Here is a 19,766-nt window from a genome sequence, read left to right on the forward strand (position 1 = left end):
ATTATAAAAGAATCATAGGCACTAGAGGCCAATTATTTTAGACTGTGCTTTTGATGAAGAGAAAGAAGAACTCTAAAATTCTATGTAATGCCAAAAAATAAATACTTTTGATATGTCAAGGTTTTCAAGATTATTAGCAGAGTTATTTTTTCTCAAAAGCCTAGTCATATATTTTTAATAAATCTTTTTTTTCAGGCTGCTAGCCACTTTATTTTTTAATTGAAGGACAATTGTATTACAGAATTTTGTTGTTTTCTGTCAAACATCAACAAGAAAAATATGGAATGCTTCACAAATTTGCATATCATCCTTGCACAGGGGCCATGCTAATCTTCTCTGTATTGTTCTAATTTTAGTATACATGCTGCCGAGGCACACACAAAAGCCTAGTCATATTTTTTAAGTCAGTTAATCTGGAAATAAAAAAACCTTGAATCTTAAAAGACTAAGGGTTTGGGGTTTTTACAACCCTGTAACTTTCTATGCTTGCCTTAAGAGTCTTTACATGTGACTTTGGTTACATGAATATTTTCAACAAACTTCAGTCCAGTTCAGTTCAGTCCCTCAGTCATGTCCAACTCTTTGAAACCCATGAATCACAGCACGCCAGGCCTCCCTGTCCATCACCAACTCCCAGAGTTCACTCAAACTCACGCCCATCGAGTCGGTGATGCCATCCAGCCATCTCATTCTCTGTCGTCCCCGTCTCCTCCTGCCCCCAATCCCTCCATCAGTCTTTTCCAGTGAGTCAACTCTTCACATGAGGTGGCCAAAGTGTTGGAGTTTCAGCTTTAGCATCAGTCCTTCCAATGAACACCCAGGACTGATCTCCTTTAGAATGGACTGGCTGGATCTCTTTGCAGTCCAAGGAACTCTCCAGAGTCTTCTCCGGCACCACAGTTCAAAAGCATCAATTCTTCGGCAATCAGCTTTCTTCACAGTCCAACTCTTACATCCATACGTGACTACTGGAAAAACCATAGCCTTGACTAGATGGACCTTGGTTGGCAAAGTAATGTCTCCGCTTTTTAATATGCTATCTAGGTTGGTCATAACTGTCCTTCCAAGGAGCAAGCATCTTTCAGTTTCATGGCTGCAGTCACCATCTGCAGTGATTTTGGAGCCCCAAAAAATAAAGTCTGCCACTGTTTCCCCGTTTATTTGCCATGAAGTGATGGGACCATGATCTTAGTTTTCTGAATGTTGAGTTTTAAGCCAGCTTTTTCACTCTCCTCTTTCACTTTCATCAAGAGGATCTTTAGTTCTTCTTCACTTTCTGCCATAAGGGTGGTGTCATCTGCACATCTGAGGTTATTGATATTTCTCCTGGCAATCTTGATTCCAGCTTGTGCTTCAACCAGTCCAGCGTTTCTCATGATGCACTATGCATATATGTTAAATAAGCAGGGTGACAATATACAGCCTTGACATATTCCTTTCCCTATTTGGAACCAGTCTGTTGTTCCATGACCAATTCTAACTGGTGCTTCCTGACCTGCATACAGATTTCTCAAGAGGCAGATCAGGTATTCCCCGGTCTGGTATTCCCATCTCTTTAAGAATCTTTCCACAGTTTGTTATCCACACAGTCAAAGTCTTTGGCATAGTCAATAAAGCAGAAATAGATGTTTTTCTGGAACTTGCTTGCTTTTTCCATGACCCAACAGATGCTGGCAGTTTGATCTCTGGTTCCTCTGCTTTTTCTAAAACCAGCTTGAACATCTGGAAGTTCACAGTTCATGTATTGCTGAAGCCTGGCTTGGAGAATTTTGAGCATTACTTACTAGCGTGTGAGATGTGTGCAATTGTTCAGTAGTTTGAGCACTCTTTGGCATTGCCTTTCTTTGGGATTGGAATGAAAACTGACCTTTTCCAGTCCTGTGGCCACTACTGAGTTTCCCAAATTTGCTGGCATATTGAGTGCAGCACTTTCACAGCATCATCTTTCAGGATTTGAAATAACACAACTGGAATTCCACCACCTCCACTAGCTTTTTTCGTAGTGATGCTTTCTAAGGCCCCTTGACTTCATATTCCAAGATGTCTGGCTCTAGGTGAGTGATCACACCATTGTGATTATCTGGGTCGTGAAGATCTTTTTTGTACAGTTCTTCTGTGTATTCTTGCCACCTCTTCTAATATCTTCTGCTTCTGTTACGTCCATACCATTTTTGTCCTTTATCGACCCGGGTGAATTTAACTCAGATGACCATTATATCTACTACTGTGGGCAGGAATCCCTTAGAAGAAATGGAGTAGCCATCATGGTCAAAAGAGTCCGAAATGCAGTACTTGGATGCAATCTCAAAAACGACAGAATGATCTCTGTTCGTTTCCAAGGCAAACCATTCAATATCACAGTAATCCAAGCCTATGCTCCAACCAGTAACGCTGAAGAAGCCGAAGTTGAATGGTTCTATGAAGACCTACAAGATCTTTTAGAACTAACACCCAAAAAAGATGTCCTTTTCATTACAGGGGACTGGAATGCAATAGTAGGAAGTCAAGAAACACCTGGAGTAACAGGCAAATTTGGCCTTGGAGCACGGAATGAACAGGGCAAAGGCTAATAGAGTTTTGCCACGAGAACGCACTGGTCATAGCAAACACCCTCTTCCAACAACACAAGAGAAGACTCTACACATGGACATCACCAGATGGTCAACACCAAAATCAGATTGATTATATTCTTTGCAGCCAAAGATGGAGAAGCTCTATACAGTTAGCAAAAACAAGAACAGGAGCTGTGTGTGGCTCAGATCATGAACTTCTAACTGCCAAAATCAGACTTAAATTGAAGAAAATAAGAAAAATCACTAGACCATTCAGGTATGACCTAAATCAAATCCCTTATGAGTATACAGTAGAAATGAGGAATAGATTTAAGGGACTAGATCTGATAGAGTGCCTGATGAAGTATGGACAGAGGTTTGTCACACTGTACAGGAGACAAGGATCAAGACCATCCCCGTGGAAAAGAAATGTAAAAAAGCAAAATGGCTCCCTGAGGAGGCCTTACAAATAGCTATGAAAAGAAGAGAAGTGAAAAGAAAAGGAGAAAAGAAAAGATATTCCAATTTGAATGCAGAGTTCCAAAGAATAGCAAGGAGAGACAAGAAAACCTTACTCAGTGATCAATGCAAATAAATAGAGGAAAACAACAAAATGGGAATGACTAGAGAGCTCTTCAAGAAAACTAGAGATACCAAGGGAACTTTTCATACAAAGATGGGCTCGATAAAGGACAGAAATGATATGGACCTAAGAGAAGCAGAAGATATTAAGAAGAGGTGGCAAGAATACACAGAAGAACTGTACAAAAAAGATCTTCACGACCCAGATAATCACAATGGTGTGATCACTTACCTAGAGCCAGACATCCTGGAATGTGAAGTCAAGTGGGCCTTAGGAAGCATCACTTCTAACAAAGCTAGTGGAGGTGATGGAATTCCAGTTGAGCTATTTCAAATCCTAAAAGATCATGCTGTGAAAGTGCCGCACTCAATATACCAGCAAATTTGAAAAACTCAACAGTGGTCACAGGACTGGAAAAAGGTCAGTTTTCATTCCAATCCCAAAGAAAGGCAATGCCAAAGAGTGCTCAAACTACTGAACAATTGCACACATCTCACACGCTAGTAAGTAATGCTCAAAATTCTCCAAGCCAGGCTTCAACAGTACGTGAAACATGAACTTCCAGATGTTCAAGCTGGTTTTAGAAAAAGCAGAGGAACCAGAGATCAAACTGCCAGCATCTGTTGGGTCATGGAAAAAGCAAGCAAGTTCCAGAAAAACATCTATTTCTGCTTTATTGACTATGCCAAAGACTTTGACTGTGTGGATAACAAACTGTGGAAAGATTCTTAAAGAGATGGGAATACCAGACTGGGGAATACCTGATCTGCCTCTTGAGAAATCTGTATGCAGGTCAGGAAGCACCAGTTAGAATTGGTCATGGAACAACAGACTGGTTCCAAATAGGGAAAGGAATATGTCAAGGCTGTATATTGTCACCCTGCTTATTTAACATATATGCATAGTGCATCATGAGAAACGCTGGACTGGTTGAAGCACAAGCTGGAATCAAGATTGCCAGGAGAAATATCAATAACCTCAGATGTGCAGATGACACCACCCTTATGGCAGAAAGTGAAGAACTAAAGATCCTCTTGATGAAAGTGAAAGAGAAGAGTGAAAAAGCTGGCTTAAAACTCAACATTCAGAAAACTAAGATCATGGTCCCATCACTTCATGGCAAATAAACGGGGAAACAGTGGCAGACTTTATTTTTTGGGGCTCCAAAACCACTGCAGATGGTGACTGCAGCCATGAAATTGAAAGATGCTTGCTCCTTGGAAGGACAGTTATGACCAACCTAGATAGCATATTAAAAAGCGGAGACATTACTTTGCCAACCAAGGTCCATCTAGTCAAGGCTATGGTTTTTCCAGTAGTCACGTATGGATGTAAGAGTTGGACTGTGAAGAAAGCTGATTGCCGAAGAATTGATGCTTTTGAACTGTGGTGCCGGAGAAGACTCTGGAGAGTCCCTTGGACTGCAAAGAGATCCAACCAGTCCATCCTAAGGGAAATCAGTCTGGAATATTCATTGGAAGGACGGATGTTGAGGGTGAAAGTACAATAGTTTGGCCCCCTGATGCGAAGAGCTGACTCATTTGAAAAGACCCTGATTCTGGGAGAGATTGAAGAAGGAGAAGGGGACGACAGAGGATGAGATGGTTCGATGGCATCCGACTGAATGGACACGGGTTTGAGTGAACTCCGGGAGTTGGTGATGGACACGGAGGCCTGGGTGCTGCAGATCATGGGGTCGCAAAAAGTCGGACATGACTGAGCGACTGAACTGAACAGTACTAATCTGTTATAAATACTGAAGATTCACAGATTAAATAATGAGATGTGCTTTAAAACAATCCTGTTGGATGGGAAAAGATTGACTAAACAGGATAGATTGAGAGTATTTGCATTATTGTTGACACAAGCTAATATATACATGAGGGTTCATTATACTATTCTCTCCATTTCTGTGAATGTTTGAAATGGTCTGTTAAAGGAAAAATAATATGGGCTTCTTAATCACGGAATTTCAAGCCAGTCATGATCCCCGCCTCTCCCTTTTCCTTCAATAAATTGGGTTGACTATTGCAGCATCCTCCTCTCTCTGTAATGGTTCGTTCCACTCTTCCGCGGTCTTCCAGTGGTTCTTTCCTCCTAGTTCCCGCGCTGTCCACCTCCCCCCTCGCAATCCCAATGGTTCAGCCTGACTTTCCGGAGGAAACCCCGTGGGGCGGAGCAGGAGGTTTCTGCGAGTGGCCGCGGTCCCCTCCCCGGAGACCACTTGGACCGCTCCGCGTCGGGGGTGGGCGGGTAATCTTGGGGCAGGACGCGAGTCTGGGGCTCCGATTGGCCAGTGCCGGAGTAAACATCCGTTTGGGTGGGGCGGGGCCGGAAGTGGAAGGCGAAGGCGGTGGCTGAGGCGGCTGTGGAGATTCTGGACTTGTACTTGGTACCTGCAGGTGCCATGTGCCGGGCTGAGCCGCGCTGAGGGGGCCGCGGGGAGCCGAAGGGGACGGGAGGCTGGGCCATGGCTGGCGCTCGGGCCGCTGCTGCTGCCTCGGCGGGGTCCTCGGCTTCTTCGGGCAACCCACAGCCACAGGAGCCAGGACTCGGGGAGCTGCTGGAGGAGTTCTCCCGGACTCAGTACCGGGCCAAAGACTGCAGTGCGACGGGCGGCTCAAAGGTGAGTACGGAGCAGCAGTGAGCAGAAAGAGAAGGTCCCTGCCTTGGGAAGTAAATGAGGAAAGGCTGAGGTCAGGGGTCAGAGGACGGAAAGAGAGGGAAGTTCCCAGGGTCTGGACTTGGAGAGTAAGGGTCCGGGTTTAAAAACCGAAAAGAGGAACTGGGGTCAGGGTGAACCAAGGAAGGAGGACATTTTGGTTTGAGACAGAAAGGTTGGAGGTCAGAGATCAGCCCTGAGAGACCATGTTCAGAGATTAGAGAGGAGGAGCTGAAGAGTGGGAATAATTCTCTTGCATCAGGTATGGGGACAAAAGCCCTCAAGTCTAGACTTTTTAAAGGCTAGAGGATTTCTGCAAGTCAGATAGAGATTAGAGTGAAGGGGCTAGAGGGGTGGTGCAGAATGGAGCAAAGAGGTAAACCGAGTTGTGTTGCCTCCTTAAACAGTCTGAGCATGACTTAGAATTAGATCTATCCCTTTCCTTCTCCCGTAGAGTAGACAGCCCACACTCTATTCCTTTGTCAAAAGCAAGTCTTAGTTCCTCGGTTTTTCTATCCTTGGGATTCCCTTCAGTCTCCTTATTGCTGGACCTGGAAAGCTTCCAGTCTGGTCATGCCATTTCCATCTTAGGCACTGCCTGGCAGTCTGATGGGAATCTTGCTGACCCTACCATCTTTCATTCCTCACGTGGTTTTGGCAGGTTTAGCATCAGGTTTTCCAATGGAATTCTGTTCCATGCAAGGCCATGAAACTCTGGTTTGGCTCCAGACCATCAGCATCACCTGTGGTGTTTATTAAAAATAAAGGTTCCTTGGTCCCACCCAGTCCTACTGAGTTAGAATTTCTGAGATTGGGAACCTGGAATTTGTAATTTTTAATAGGCTTCTTAATGATGTTCATGTCCCTTGAAATTTGAGGATTCCTCATTCCTGAGTTTTTCCTACCCCATTGATCTTTTGGGTGGTTACAGGGTCAGTGGTTTCCCTGGGCCTCTTTTCATTTTACACACCCATGAAGATCAGTGTTGTAAAAAGTTATGTCTGACTTTCACTCCAGCTGGCCTTAAACTTTCTGATCTTTTGCAGGCTTGTTGAGATGTTACAGGTTTTATGTCCCTTCTTTTAGGGGGTCTTTCCCGAAATGAGCAAAATAAGAACAGTTTTAAGGGAACTAACTGTTCCTTCTATTTCATAAGCAAATTGTAAGGAGACACCTTTGTCTGCAGCTTCTACTCATTACACTAATTAGAGCTTCTAGGTACTGTTCTATGACTGGAGAATTGACAAGCATCTGGAGCCAAAGGAAGATAATGTATTGATGCCTTTTGAAATAACCTAGAGTAAAGGTTCTTAATACTTAGGAGTTGTGGACCTCTTTGAGAATCTCGTGAAAGGTGTACTCCTCTCTTTGGATGCCTAAGAAACACAGTTTCATCACACCATTGAGGGCTTCAGAGTCCCTCCCTGCCCCCACCAAAGTTTATTACATGGGTTCATGAACTGCACGTTTAGGGCCTATCACCTAGCAACAGGTCTCTTCCTTGTATTGAATTATAATTATAGAGGCACATGGTTATTCCCAGAGATTTCTCCAGGGCAGGACCTGCCTAATTGTCAATCCCAGAATCTTCTTTATATTCATATCTCCTCTTCTGTGTAGGTTGAACGCATTGAGAAGAGGTGTCTGGAGCTCTTTGGCCGAGACTACTGTTACAGTGTGATCCAGAATGTGAATGGGGATATCTGCGGCCACTACCCACAGCACATCGTGTTCCTGGAGTATGAGAGTTCGGAGAAGGAGAAAGACATGTGAGCATCATGTCACCAAGGCGTGCCCTTCTAGGAAGGCCTTGACATCTCATCCCCAGGGTCAGGAAAGTCTGTTGTTGGGCAAGGCAGACTCACTTTTCCCAGATGTTCAGCCTTGTTGGCGTCCTGATAGCCCAGCATAGAAGAAGGAGCTGGAAGTCACTGACCTCGTCTCCTGTTTTACTCCCACTCTATCGCTCGTTGTCCTAAGACAGCTGACTTCACGCCTCACCTCCCTGAACCTCAGTGTTTCCTTTTTTTAAGAGTGAGTGGGAGGTGTGCTTTGTGGACATGCTTAAGGGCACGTCCATGTATAGAGCTTAAAGGCCTGCTGTCAGTGTACTTGCTGGCTGCATCACTAACTTGGGCAGGTTGTTGAACTGCTTTGGCTCTTAGTTTCCTCATCAGTCTCTGCCTCTGTTTAGAGAAGTGGCTAGTGCAATCCCTGCTGATAAGTGGGACTATTCCAAGCATGATGTGTGTGCTCTAAGAGTTAGAAATAAGTGCTGCTGTTTATTGAGGACCTAGCAAAGCCTGGGTGCTTTTCTGTGAGGTAACAGTTCACCTGGTGGTAGTGGCACAGAGTGCCCAGCGCAGGATGCAGCCTGTAGGCAGTAGGTAAACGGCAGCAGTTGTTGGACACTGATAAGTAATCAGGCTTATTACTTACAAGGCTTGTGAGTAATAATAAGTACTTATAAGAGGCTTATAAGGCTCTCGGAAGTGCTTTATGTTGATCTCAAGGTTTGTTCTGCTAGACTTCCTGCTTGCTGTTGATTTTAAGGGAATTCCAGGAGGTGTTGCCAACAATATCTGAAACCCTGGCCCCAGGGAAGCACTGTTATGAGAAGGGCTACAGTAGAGTCATTCTTTGGGGTGCAGCAGGCCATCAGTGCTCACAGCACTGCTCAGAGCCCACTGGCCAGAGATTGAGTCCTGCGCTCCAGAGCCACTGAATCAAAATCGCAGCATAACAAGATGGCTCATACATACATAGAGGTTGGAGAAGTGCTGCTGTAGACAAGTTGGGGAGAAGGGTAGATCCTGCCTGGTGTGTGAGTGTTTGGGGAGACCTTGTGGTGGAGATGCCTTTCAGCTGGAATTGGACAGACAATTAGAAATGTCCCTAGTTAGGGACTAGCTTGTATAGGGTTTGATCATTGGTCCAAGGAGTGCGGACTTGTGGATATTAGTGGTTATTGGGCTAGTACCCTCTGAGCACTCATTGAAATCGCAGATTCCAGGGCACCTAAATCAGAATTTCTGCATCACAGAGAGCTTCCTAGATGAGTCCTTTACTATAATCTGGAACCACAAGGAGCCAGAGAGGGCTTTCACATAGACAGATTTGCTCATGTGTAAGATGGGAGACATGTAAGTGTGCCTTCTAACCAGGTCGAGGTGGAGTTCCCTGAGAAAAAGTAACTTTAATTGTATTAAATCATAGCACTTGTATGCCTGCCTCTTCTTTCTATCACTGCCAAGAAGCTCCCACTTTGCCTAGCAGAGTCTCGCCTTCCAAGCCAGGACCACCACAGGATATCGCTAACCCTAGAGGAGTTACAGTCTGTTCTTACTTTTCACTTCTTGCAAGGCCTCAAAGTGATACTAAGTGGGCCACATCTGTTGACGAGAAGGGAATATGTGCATGTGTAGGTGAGAAGAAATAGAACTTTTTGCTCCTTTACATGCCTGGCTTTGGTGTTAATGTGACACTAGTTAAACTGAGTTGCACAGGGTAGAACTGGATTCCGGAAGTGGTTTGGTTCTGTTAATCCACCTCCCCAGTTTAGCCCATCATCTGGGAAGAGAAGCTTGGATGGGGCTCTCTGAATGGCCAAGACGTGTGTTTGTCAGCAAGACAAACTGCTGCCATGGGACACATCTCAGGGATCTAGTTGGAGACCCTGCCAGAGAGATGAAGTCCTTACCTTTAGGTCTGGTGGGTAACACAGACCAATAAATGAGCAATGATTGTAACAAAGGCCAGAATTAGGGCAGGTATAGGTGAGGCATTGGGAGACAGAGTTAAAATTCTGTACTTGATAATTTCCACTGGTGTGTGAGCGTCGGGTCGGGGGGTTCCCTCATACCACTGATTTTCAGACACCAGCTGTGTGTTCTGCAATTCAACTCGACTTTGACACCATCTACCCAGAGATAGCTTCAGCTCTTACAGGTTAAGGGCTCAGTCCCACAAGACAAACAAATACACAGCCCACTTTCATTCCTTCAAATATAAGTATCGTGTCAGACACAGCACAGTGCTTAGCACGGTAAGAGAAAGATCCTAAGGCCAAGAAATAATAAAAATAAAAATAGGAACGACTGAGAACAGACAGAATTGGTTCTTTGAGTAGGGGACCCAGGACAATAAAGTACCAGCTAGCCTAATGAAAGTGTGCCTTCCTCCACATAAGACTGCCCAGAGCCCTGAGGATGGAAATGCTGGCATGTTCTCTCCTTCGGTTTTGTGGAGCATTTGTTGAATGGATGTATTCAGCCTGGGAGACTCAAATGTAGTTTCAAGGCATTTAGAGCTGCTGGTATGAGCTCAGAGTCAGTTAAAGCAGATGGTGCTGGGACTTCCGGGCTCCCATTGCAGGGGGCCTGGGTTCAATCCCTGGTCAGGGAACTAGGTTTTGCATGCCATAACTAAGGATCCTACATACCTCAATTAAGACCTGATGCAGTCAGATAAATATAATTTTTTTTTAACTCAGCAGATAGTGCTGATCTTATCTGTGCAAATGACCTGGGGCCACCAAAAGGTGGGAGGAAGACTAATGTAAGCAGTATTATGTGCATTTTGTTTTATATTCTCTTGGCATCTGAGTTTAATTAGGCAATTATTTTGTACTCAGTTGCCTTTTTATTTCACAGGGTGAGGGGAAGGTGGTAGAATTTGGTTTCCAATGAGCCATGTGTTTTCTAGGGCCTAACTGATTGGCCTGTGCCAGCTTCCCTGGTAACTCAGCTGGTAAAGAGTCTGCCTGCAATGCAGGAGACCCTGGTTCAATTCCTGGGTCAGAAAGATCCCCTGGAAAAAGGATAGGCTACCCACTCCAGTATTCTTGGTCTTCCCTCATGGCTCAGATGGTAAAGAATCCACCTGCAATGGGGTGACCTGGGTTCCATCCCTGGGTTGGGAAGGTCCCCTAGAGGAAGGTATGGCAACCCACTTCAGTATTCTTGCCTGGAGAATCTCCATGGACAGGGGAGTCTGGCAGTCTACAGTACATGTGGTCACAGAGTCGGATATGACTGAGCAACTAAGCACAGCACTCTGTCTGTACCGTGAAGAGGCACTCCAGCCTTCTTCTTTCCTTCAGAGAAGAAAAAAGTCTTGGTCGTGAAAATAACATGGGGACTTCCCTTGTGGTCCAGTGGTTAAAACTCTGAGCTTCCACTGCAGGGGACACAGTTTCGATCCCTGGTCAGGGAGCTAAGATCCTGCATGCTGCACAGTGCAGCTAAAAAAACAGAAAAGGGGAAAAAAAGTCTTATGTAGTCACTTCTCTATTGGAATTATAGTAAAGATGTAATAAATTTGTGATTTAAAACAAAAATCTTAATAAAAATGGGGAAAAAAATCTTACATCATACCTTACAGAAACATGCACTGTGGAAAGTTTAAGTCCTCTCCCTTTATCCTCTTGTTTTCTTTCTACAGTCACCAATCTGTTGGTCCAAGTTATTTTTATTATTATTTTTTATGCTTCCTGTACCTGTTTTCTCTAACCTGTATCCCCAGATAAGAGGATTTTTCAGTGATTATTTCTTCAAATAATTTTTCTCTGCCTCTCTTCTCTTTCTGAGACCCATATAATGCAAATGTTAGTACATTTGATGTTGTCTTGGGGGTCTCTTAAGCTCCTCTCATTAAAAAATTTTTCTTGCTGTTCTCATTGGGTGATTTTAATTTTACTCTCTTTCATATTGCTCATCTGTTCTTCTGTATCATCTGATTTGGTATTGATTCCCTCTACTATATTTTTTATTTCAGTTATCCTGTTATTCAAATCTGATTGATTCTTATTTTTCTGTTGTTTTTTTTTTCTTTTTTATGGGTTGGAGAATAATTGCTTTACAGTGTTCTAGTGGTCTTTGCTTTACATCAGTGCAAATCAGTTATATATGGTGGTGCTAGTGGTAAAAAGCCTGCCTGCCAATGCAGGAGACATAAGAGATGCTGACTCAGTCCCTGGGTGGGAAAGATGCCCTGGAGGAGGAAATGGCAATCTGCTTCAGTACTAGAGAATCCCATTGACAGGAGCCTGGTGGGCTATAGTCCATGGGGTCACAAAGAGGCAGGCATGGCTGAAGAAACTTCACACACGTGCATGCACAAACATATATATATATATATATATATCTCCCCTCTCTCTTGAGCCTTTCTTCACCTCTGCCTTCCACCCCTCTGGGTCGTCACAGAGTCCCAGACTGGGCTCGCTATGTTATACATCAGCTTCCCGTTTGTTATCCATTGTTCACATGATAGTGTATATATGTCAGTGCTGCTTTCTCAGCTTGTCCTACACTCTCCTTCCTGCTCTTTCCACCAGATCATCCTCTCTGTCTGTGTCTCCATTTCTTCTCTGTAAATAGGTTTGTCAGAACTATTTTTCTAGACTCCATATATCAGTTTTTATTTGAAGACCTTGTTTTAACTTCAGGTTCAAATCCTCACTTGATAGTAGCTATTTTATTGGTAACTGGCTTGAGAATATATCTGTAAGGCTACTAAGAAATCAGCAGTATTTTCAGAAGACTATATTTTTGTTAATGCCAGCAGAATTTAGATATGCTTAGAAAGGTGCCAGCGGTATTTAGGAGTCAGTGCACTCACTCATTCTGAAACAGTCATTTGTGTGCACATGTCATGCAGTGACACTAGCAGGACTGGGATGTAGGAGGGATGACGCCCTTTCGGACTCGGCCTGAACACTCAACCCTTGTAAGGAAGGATCTTGACTATCTTCTTCCTTTTCCTCCATTACTCTGCATAGCTGGGAGAGCTTCCCACTGTTGAACTTCCTGCCTCCTGTTTCTCTTGGAACCAGAAGTTCTTACTGGCTTATGTGGAGCCTTTTGTTAAGAGTGTGGGTGAATCTGTGACAGTAGACCCTTATTTTAAGGGTCTGCTATAGGTGTGACTTGCTTAAACTCATTTCTAAATGTGTTTTTCTGTGTGTGTTCTAGAAGCTCCCTTAGCAAAGCTGGGTGTGTTAACTTCCATGCTTCTCAAGGCCACAAATAGCTTCTCTTTCACCACCTTTGCTCCAACATTCCCTGCCCTGTTGACATTTTAGACTGTTAGTGTTGGTTGAAATGATGATGATGTATCAGAGACTCATAACCTTGTGGAATGTGAACTTCATCATATCCTGCCCTCTGAAAGATCACAAAGATGGCCCCATTATTGCCAGAGGGTCCCCAACATATTTGTCCTACTTTTGGAGTGAAAAACTGAGCACCCTAGACACAAGATTCCGTTTGCTCTCTTCATTTTCAGTACCATATCTTCAGAGTAGCTCACTTTTTTGTTTTAATCTTAAAGGTTTTGAAATCAGGATGGTTTCAGTTTTAGTACCTATAATCTAGCTTTTTTTTTTTCATTTCTTGAAAAGCTTAAAATGTCTGTAATCTAGAATTTAGGAATCTGAGCATTTATTCAGTTTGAAATGAATATTTACACACACACACCCCTAGCATGGGTTACACAGTACTCATGCACAAGCAGCCTGACCTACCTCTCTTGCCTTGTGTTAGGTTTCAGAGCACTGTGCAGGTGAGCAAATTGCAGGACCTTGTCAACCGCAGCAAGACAGCCAGGTGCAGAGGACGGTTTGTCTGCCCGGTGATCCTGTTCAAGGGCAAGGTAAGACCTCCCCATAGCCTTGCTTTCCCTCCCTTGGAGGTACCTGGCTTAATGCAGAGTGTACAGTTGTCTCAGCAGTGGCCACAGGACTGGAAAAGGTCAGTTTTCATTCCAATCCCAAAGAAAGGCAATGCCAAAGAATGCTCAAACTACTGAACAATTGCACTTATCTCATACGCTAGTAAAGTAATACTCAAAAAATTCTCCAAGCCAGGCTTCAACAGTACGTGAACCGTGAACATCCAGATGTTCAAGCTGGTTTTAGAAAAGGCAGAGGAACCAGATATCAAATTGCCAGCATCTGTTGGATCATCAAAAAAGCAAGTGAGTTCTAGAAAAACATCTATTTCTGCTTTATTGACTATGCCAAAGCCTTTGACTGTGTGGACCACAACAAACCGTGGAAAAATTCTTAAAGAGATGGGAATACCAGACCACCTGACCTGCCTCTTGAGAAACCTGTATGCAGGTCAGGAACCAACAGTTAGAACTGGACATGAAACAACAGACTGGTTCCAAATAGGAAAATCAATGCATTAAGGCTGTATATTGTCACCCTGCTTATTTAACTTATATGTGGAGTACACCATGAGAAACACTGGGCTGGAATCAAGATTGCCAGGAGAAATATCAATAACCTCAGATATGCAGATGACACCACCCTTATGGCAGAAAGTGAAGAAGAACTAAAGATCCTCTTGATGAAAGTGAAAGAGGAGAGTGAAAAAGCTGGCTTAAAACTCAACATTCAGAAAACTAAGATCATGGTCCCATCACTTCATGGCAAATAAATGGGGAAACAGTGGCAGACTTTATTTTTTTAGGCTCCAAAATCACTGCAGATGGTGACTGCAGCCATGAAATTAAAAGATGCTTATTACTCCTTGGAAGGAAAGTTATGACCAACCTAGATAGCCTATTAAAAAGTAGAGACATTACTTTGCCAACAAAGGTCCGTCTAGTCAAGGCTATGATTTTTCCAGTAATCATGTTTGGATGTGAGAGCTGGACTATAAAGAAAGCTGAACGCCCAAGAATTGATGCTTTTGAACTGTGGTGTTGGAGAAGACTCTTGAGAGTCCCTTGGACAGCATGGAGATCCAGCCAGTCCATCCTAAAGGAAATCAGTCCTGAATATTTATTGGAAGGACTGGTGTTGAAGCTGAAACTCCCAATACTTTGGCTACCTGATGTGAAGAGCTGACTCATTTGAAAAGACCCTGATGCTGGGAGAGATTGAAGGTGGGAGGAGAAGGGGATGACAGAGGATGAGATGGTTCGATGGCATCCGACTCAATGGACATGAGTTTGAGTAAACTCCAGAAGTTGGTGATGGACAGAGAGGCCTGGCGTGCTGCAGTCCATGGGGTTGCAAAGAGTTGGACAAGATTGAGCAACTGAACTGAACTAAACTGACAGTTGTCTTGGTGCCAGGCAAGTTTGGGTGGTTACCGGGTGCCTGGTGTGGTGGGAAGCAGGCCAGAGAATCAGACCAATTCCAATACCACTTTTTTCAAGGGTGAGTCTACATAGGAAAAGGATGGTCACAGCGGAGAACTCCACCCTATGTCCTGGAGCCCTGCTGCCTAGGTTCTGATCCCGGCTCTGCTGCTTCCTGCCTGTGCAGGGCATCCATTTCCTCCTCTATGTCAAATGGGAAAAATAATCATGCGTACATCACAAGTTTATGAACAGATTAGATCAGATAAGTTATTTGTTCATTCTTTCAGTAGTATAATTTACCAAGTGTTTATTGAATATTTATCATATTCTGGCCTTAAGGTACCTCAGCATATATGATAAACAAAAATTCACACCCTTATCAAGCTTATATTCTATTGAGTGTTGTTAATTTGGTACTCAAATAGGGTCTCATTTCACCTATTTTTATAATCCTTTGATGTATTAGATATTCCCATTTTGCAGATGAAATGAAGGCTCAAAGTGGTTAAATAACTTCCCCAAGTTTACACAACTTGAGAGCTGAGATTTAAACTTACTGCAAAATGCCTTCAAGTTACTAAACTGTAGCTTAGGGCCACATAGTGTGGTATCAGAGGAACCCAGTGAAGATGGGCAGTGGTGTGGATTGACAGGCATGGCCTCATTAAGTGAGCAGGACTAGGCTACAAGCTTTGGAAGAAGAGTGGGAGGGTATTCCAGGCAGGTGTCTGCCTGGGGGCATACAGTGAGGCAGGCTTGAGAAAGGCTGGGAGACTACCTGATGGGAGTGGAGGTAAGTGGCGGAGCTGAGGATGGAAGGGACTGTATGCAGGAGGCTGGCTGCTGGCTGAGGTGTTTGCATTTGCCAGACAAGCCTCTGTGATTTCTGGGCAGGGAAATATAGGATACAAATGTCATTTTGAGAACGATTCATCTAGAAGAAGCAGACCAATAGCTTGGAGGAGGGGAGGAGAGCAGAAATGTCTGCCCTCTATTCTGTTCATCTGGTAGGTACCTGTGTATGCTGTGGTCCTGGCGCCTCTGGGACTTTAGTCCATTCTCCCAGCATATAGGCAAGGGCTGGGGTATGGCAGTGGGAAAGAGGAATGCTGGACTGATCCCTCTCCTTTTGTGCCTTCATGTGACAAGAGGAGATGGGAAAGGAGAAACAGCCACAGACTTTCATAGGTTAGGTCTGTTTCCTCTCCTGTGCCTTTCTTTCGTAAAATGGAGGAAGGGCAAATGTGACAGGTGAGTCAGGAAGCCTCAGACTTCATTGGTCTGTTTTAGGGGAAAGTATGTCTCGGAGTGAAGTTCCAGAAATGGATCATCTTAAAGCTTATTTTATTCCCACTTTCCCCTTTGGAAAATTTCACGTTGCTCTAAGCTCTGACAGCTCCAGTTTAGATAACTGCTATGTGGATCATAGTGTTTGTCACTAGAAATTATGTAGGAAATACTCAAACCAGTGCTTCCCACAGTGTGTTCCATAGAACAGTAGTTTAAGGATGTGCTTGTGCAAAGCATTCCCTCTCAAATAAGATTGAGAGAGATCGCACCCTAGATTCACCCTGACCCCCGAGCTCCAGATCCAGGAGGTACATTGGTAAGTGTACGTCAATGCAGGAAAGGCTCTAAGAAGTCCTGAAGCAGAGGAATCTGTGGTGTTGTCAGGTCTGTTCTTTCTCACTCTGCAGACCTTGAGAAGGGAGTTTCCAGAATGCACTTGGGAAATTGTGGTGAGACTGAGAGAGAGAGCCCCAAGGCAACACATTTCAGAGGGAGGGTCAAGAGTTGGAGGGACTATTTCTTTATTTTTTATTTTTGCCGTACCCCAAGGAATTGTGGGATCTTAGTTCCCCAACCAGGGATCAAACCCAGGCCTTGATCGACAGTGAAAGCATGAGAGCCCTAACTGCTGGACTGCCAGCAGATTCCTTTTTTGGGGGAAGGGGTGGTATTATTTTGAGGGGACTTTGACACTAAGGGCTTTACCATTTATCCTTCTTTCTTCTCCTTTTGCACCTTCTTGTCTGTTAATGTGATCCCATTGTGTTCCCTGTAGCTTCCCTGACTCAGTCGTGTTCACTGGCTTAATACCTACTTACATACATTTTATTCCTATTGTGTTTGAAAGTCTGCTGTCTCCTCTCTGTCGTAATCCCTTTTAGGACAGAAGCCGTGTCTTATTACTGCTATCCTCCCAGTGTCTAGCAGCTGCCTACCCAGCTGGTGTGGGCAGGCTCTCTAGGAAAGACACTGCTCTTCGATTACACAGTAGTGGGCTCTGTGCTGGGTTCTAGCAGGACAGGTGACTGAGACAGTCCTGTCACCCTGGAGCTCAGTGAGTGGGGAAGGCAGAGCTATGAACTTGAGGATCAGGAGATGGGGAAGAACAAGAGAGGGTCTTCTGTTGTGAGGTGGGCATCTTGTCCTCAGGGGGGTCTCCCAGCAGGCCCTAACAAGTTTGGTGACAGCAGCATTTGCTGTCAACATACCCAGCCAAGCTGGGCCAGGGAATGTGTGCTCAGAAGTGCCAACTTCCTGCATCCTTCCAAACTCAGTCTATTGTGGCTAGTGCAGCTTAGGAACTAAACGTCTGATTTTGTTTCATTTCAATTAATTTCCATTTTATAATTGAAGCAATGTAGAATTTTTTTGATTAAACACAATTTTCTTTTGAGGTAGGACTACATTACCCTTTAAACACTGAAAATAAAGTATCCTACTTGAGATGTGCTGTAATTACAAAATACATATTGGATTTTGAAGACTTAATCCAAAAAATGTAAAATATTAATAATTTAAAAAGTGATATTATGTTGCCATAGTAATATCTTGGAACATATAGGTTTAAATGAGATATATTATTAATTTTTTAATAAAATTCAGTTCAAGCATTTAAGAGTAAGCTGTTCTCATGTGCCATTTTCTCCCCCATCACTTGTATCTGGTTTTTAGGCAATTAAAATTGGAACAGCTCCTCTTTCTCTCTGTTTCTTCCCTTAAGAAATGGGGAGCAGAGATCAGCCACTTTTATTCTGCGTGCCAAAGTTGGTACTACATTTACAAATCCTACAGAGCCATCTTCCTCATGCAACATTGGAGGCCACTCCTAATTAGGTAAATGGATAGCTTTCAGAGTGTATCCTGCTGTTTCAGTCAAGAGCTAAGCTTGAAGTATGGAAATGGTGGTCTTTGCGTTGGAGCCATGAAGCTTGCGAGCAAGGTTAGGCATGGACCCGCCCGTGGGGTACGGCTTCCCTCAGACTCCAGCTCTTGGGACCTTCCTGTGGAGTTTGGGGCTTCACTTGGGAAGCCAGCCAGCTCTCCCATCCTCCTCCACCTGATGAGTCCCCTGGGCTGGGTGTGGCTGCCTCTGTGACCAAAAAAACAGGGACAGATCGAGGGGATTTGGGGAAATTGGGGAGCAGAAAGAAGAATCTGAGCCTTGAAAAGAGCTTAGAGCTCAACAGCTCAAGAGGGGATGTGTGTCTGCCTGAAAAAGGTTTAACAGAAATAATGGAAAGAAGAGTGAGATTTGGTGCCGCAGCTTGGATGATGGGGGAGGGGGACATGGTAACATGTGCTGGTCAAACAACAACCCCTGACCCCACTTGTTTGCTCATGAATCAGACCTCCCCCAATACCATTGGAATCTTGAGGGTCCACAACCTGAAAATGGACACTTCATTGCTGCAACTGCTAATTACTAGGCTGGTTTCTTCCCAGTAGAGGATGTTATTTGAGGCTGGAGAGGGATCTGTGGGTGGACTTGGAGATATAGGTAAACTCTGGTGTGTACATTTTTATCCGGAGACAGTTTGTCATTATCATCAGATTTGCAAAATCCTTTTGAACCCAGAGAAAGTGAAACATTCCGCCATAGAGTGCATCCTGCTCAGGCTAGCAGGGCTCTCTGCCCAAGCCCTTCTTTACAGGCTTGCAGGACAGCCCTACCTCAAATGCGTTCTGCCCCCAGCACTGGAAAAGTGTCCCTCGGATTGTAGCAGGTTGCTCTTCTATCATCTGCCCCCTGTCCTAAGCTGCCAGTGATGAACTGCCAGTTCCTACCATGCCCCTTTCCTGTAGCAGCAAAACTGTTTCTTTCCCACTGTCTTACAGGTGGAGAAGGAGATGCCCTCTGGCAATATTCTAGTCTTCCAGGGACCCTCCTTATACTGCCAGGCTGCATGACCCATTCAGAAATGTCCCCCCAACCCAGTTTAATCTCCCAGCCTCCCTCACTGCCTCCCTCAGCCTGTAGCTAAACCCTGGGGTCACCAGATCCCAGATACCTCTTCCCATTCCCCCACCCCTCTTGGATATCATCAAACACAATTTATATAAAGATTCAGCCTTAGAATCAGATAGTGAGAGTCTTCCCTGGTGGTCTAGTGGTTGAGAATCTGCCATGCAATGCAGCGGATGTGGGTTCAGTCCCTGGTCTGGAAGTTGAAATCCCACACACTGCAGAGCAACTGAGACCTGACACAGCTAAATAAACCTTTTTTTAAAAAAATTAGATGATGAAGTTCACACCTGTTACCTGGTTTCTAGAATTCTAGCCCTTGTAATACTGTTTCAGTGATGAGCAAAGAGTAGAAGCATAGTTAAGCACAGTTAGTTACTACATTCCTTTAGTACGTAGGAGAGAGAAGGTAAAATTTCTTTAAAAAAAAAAGCCCCCAAACATTTCTCCCTTAATTGCCACTCCTACTCCAAAGGTTTCCCTTCCCTGCACTAAGCAGTTGCAGTGAGAGCACACCGGCTCTGGAGGGAGGTGGGCTTGGTCAGATCCTAGCTCACTCCTCACTGTGGGACCTCAGGCCCTGCTTCATTTCCCTGCGCCCGTCGCTCTTTTCATCTGTGAGGC

At 44.3% G+C, this 19,766-nt stretch overlaps 1 protein-coding gene and 1 non-coding gene across 4 annotated transcripts in view; one reads left to right on the forward strand and one right to left on the reverse strand.

Annotated features, from left to right (window-relative positions):
* Positions 1–273: 273 nt before the first annotated feature.
* LOC129548224 (U6 spliceosomal RNA) lies at positions 274–376 on the reverse strand. The gene has a single exon (XR_008684302.2). It is a non-coding gene; the product is annotated as a U6 spliceosomal RNA (small nuclear RNA).
* Positions 377–5,472: 5,096 nt separating this feature from the next.
* The window catches only part of MTMR14 (myotubularin related protein 14), a 43,712-nt gene continuing 29,418 nt past the window's right edge, over positions 5,473–19,766 (forward strand). For all 3 annotated transcript variants that reach the window (XM_055414399.2, XM_055414401.2, XM_055414402.1), the window contains exons 1-3: positions 5,473–5,761; positions 7,418–7,566; positions 13,339–13,447. In XM_055414399.2, coding sequence (XP_055270374.1) covers positions 5,606–5,761; positions 7,418–7,566; positions 13,339–13,447 — 414 coding nt within the window. In that variant the 5' untranslated portion in view covers positions 5,473–5,605. The remainder of the gene's footprint in view (positions 5,762–7,417; positions 7,567–13,338; positions 13,448–19,766) is intronic.

Source organism: Moschus berezovskii, chromosome 24, assembly GCF_049115385.1.
Source record: "Moschus berezovskii isolate FMDL1 chromosome 24, NW_MosBer_1.0, whole genome shotgun sequence".
NCBI classification, from domain to species: domain Eukaryota; kingdom Metazoa; phylum Chordata; class Mammalia; order Artiodactyla; family Moschidae; genus Moschus; species Moschus berezovskii.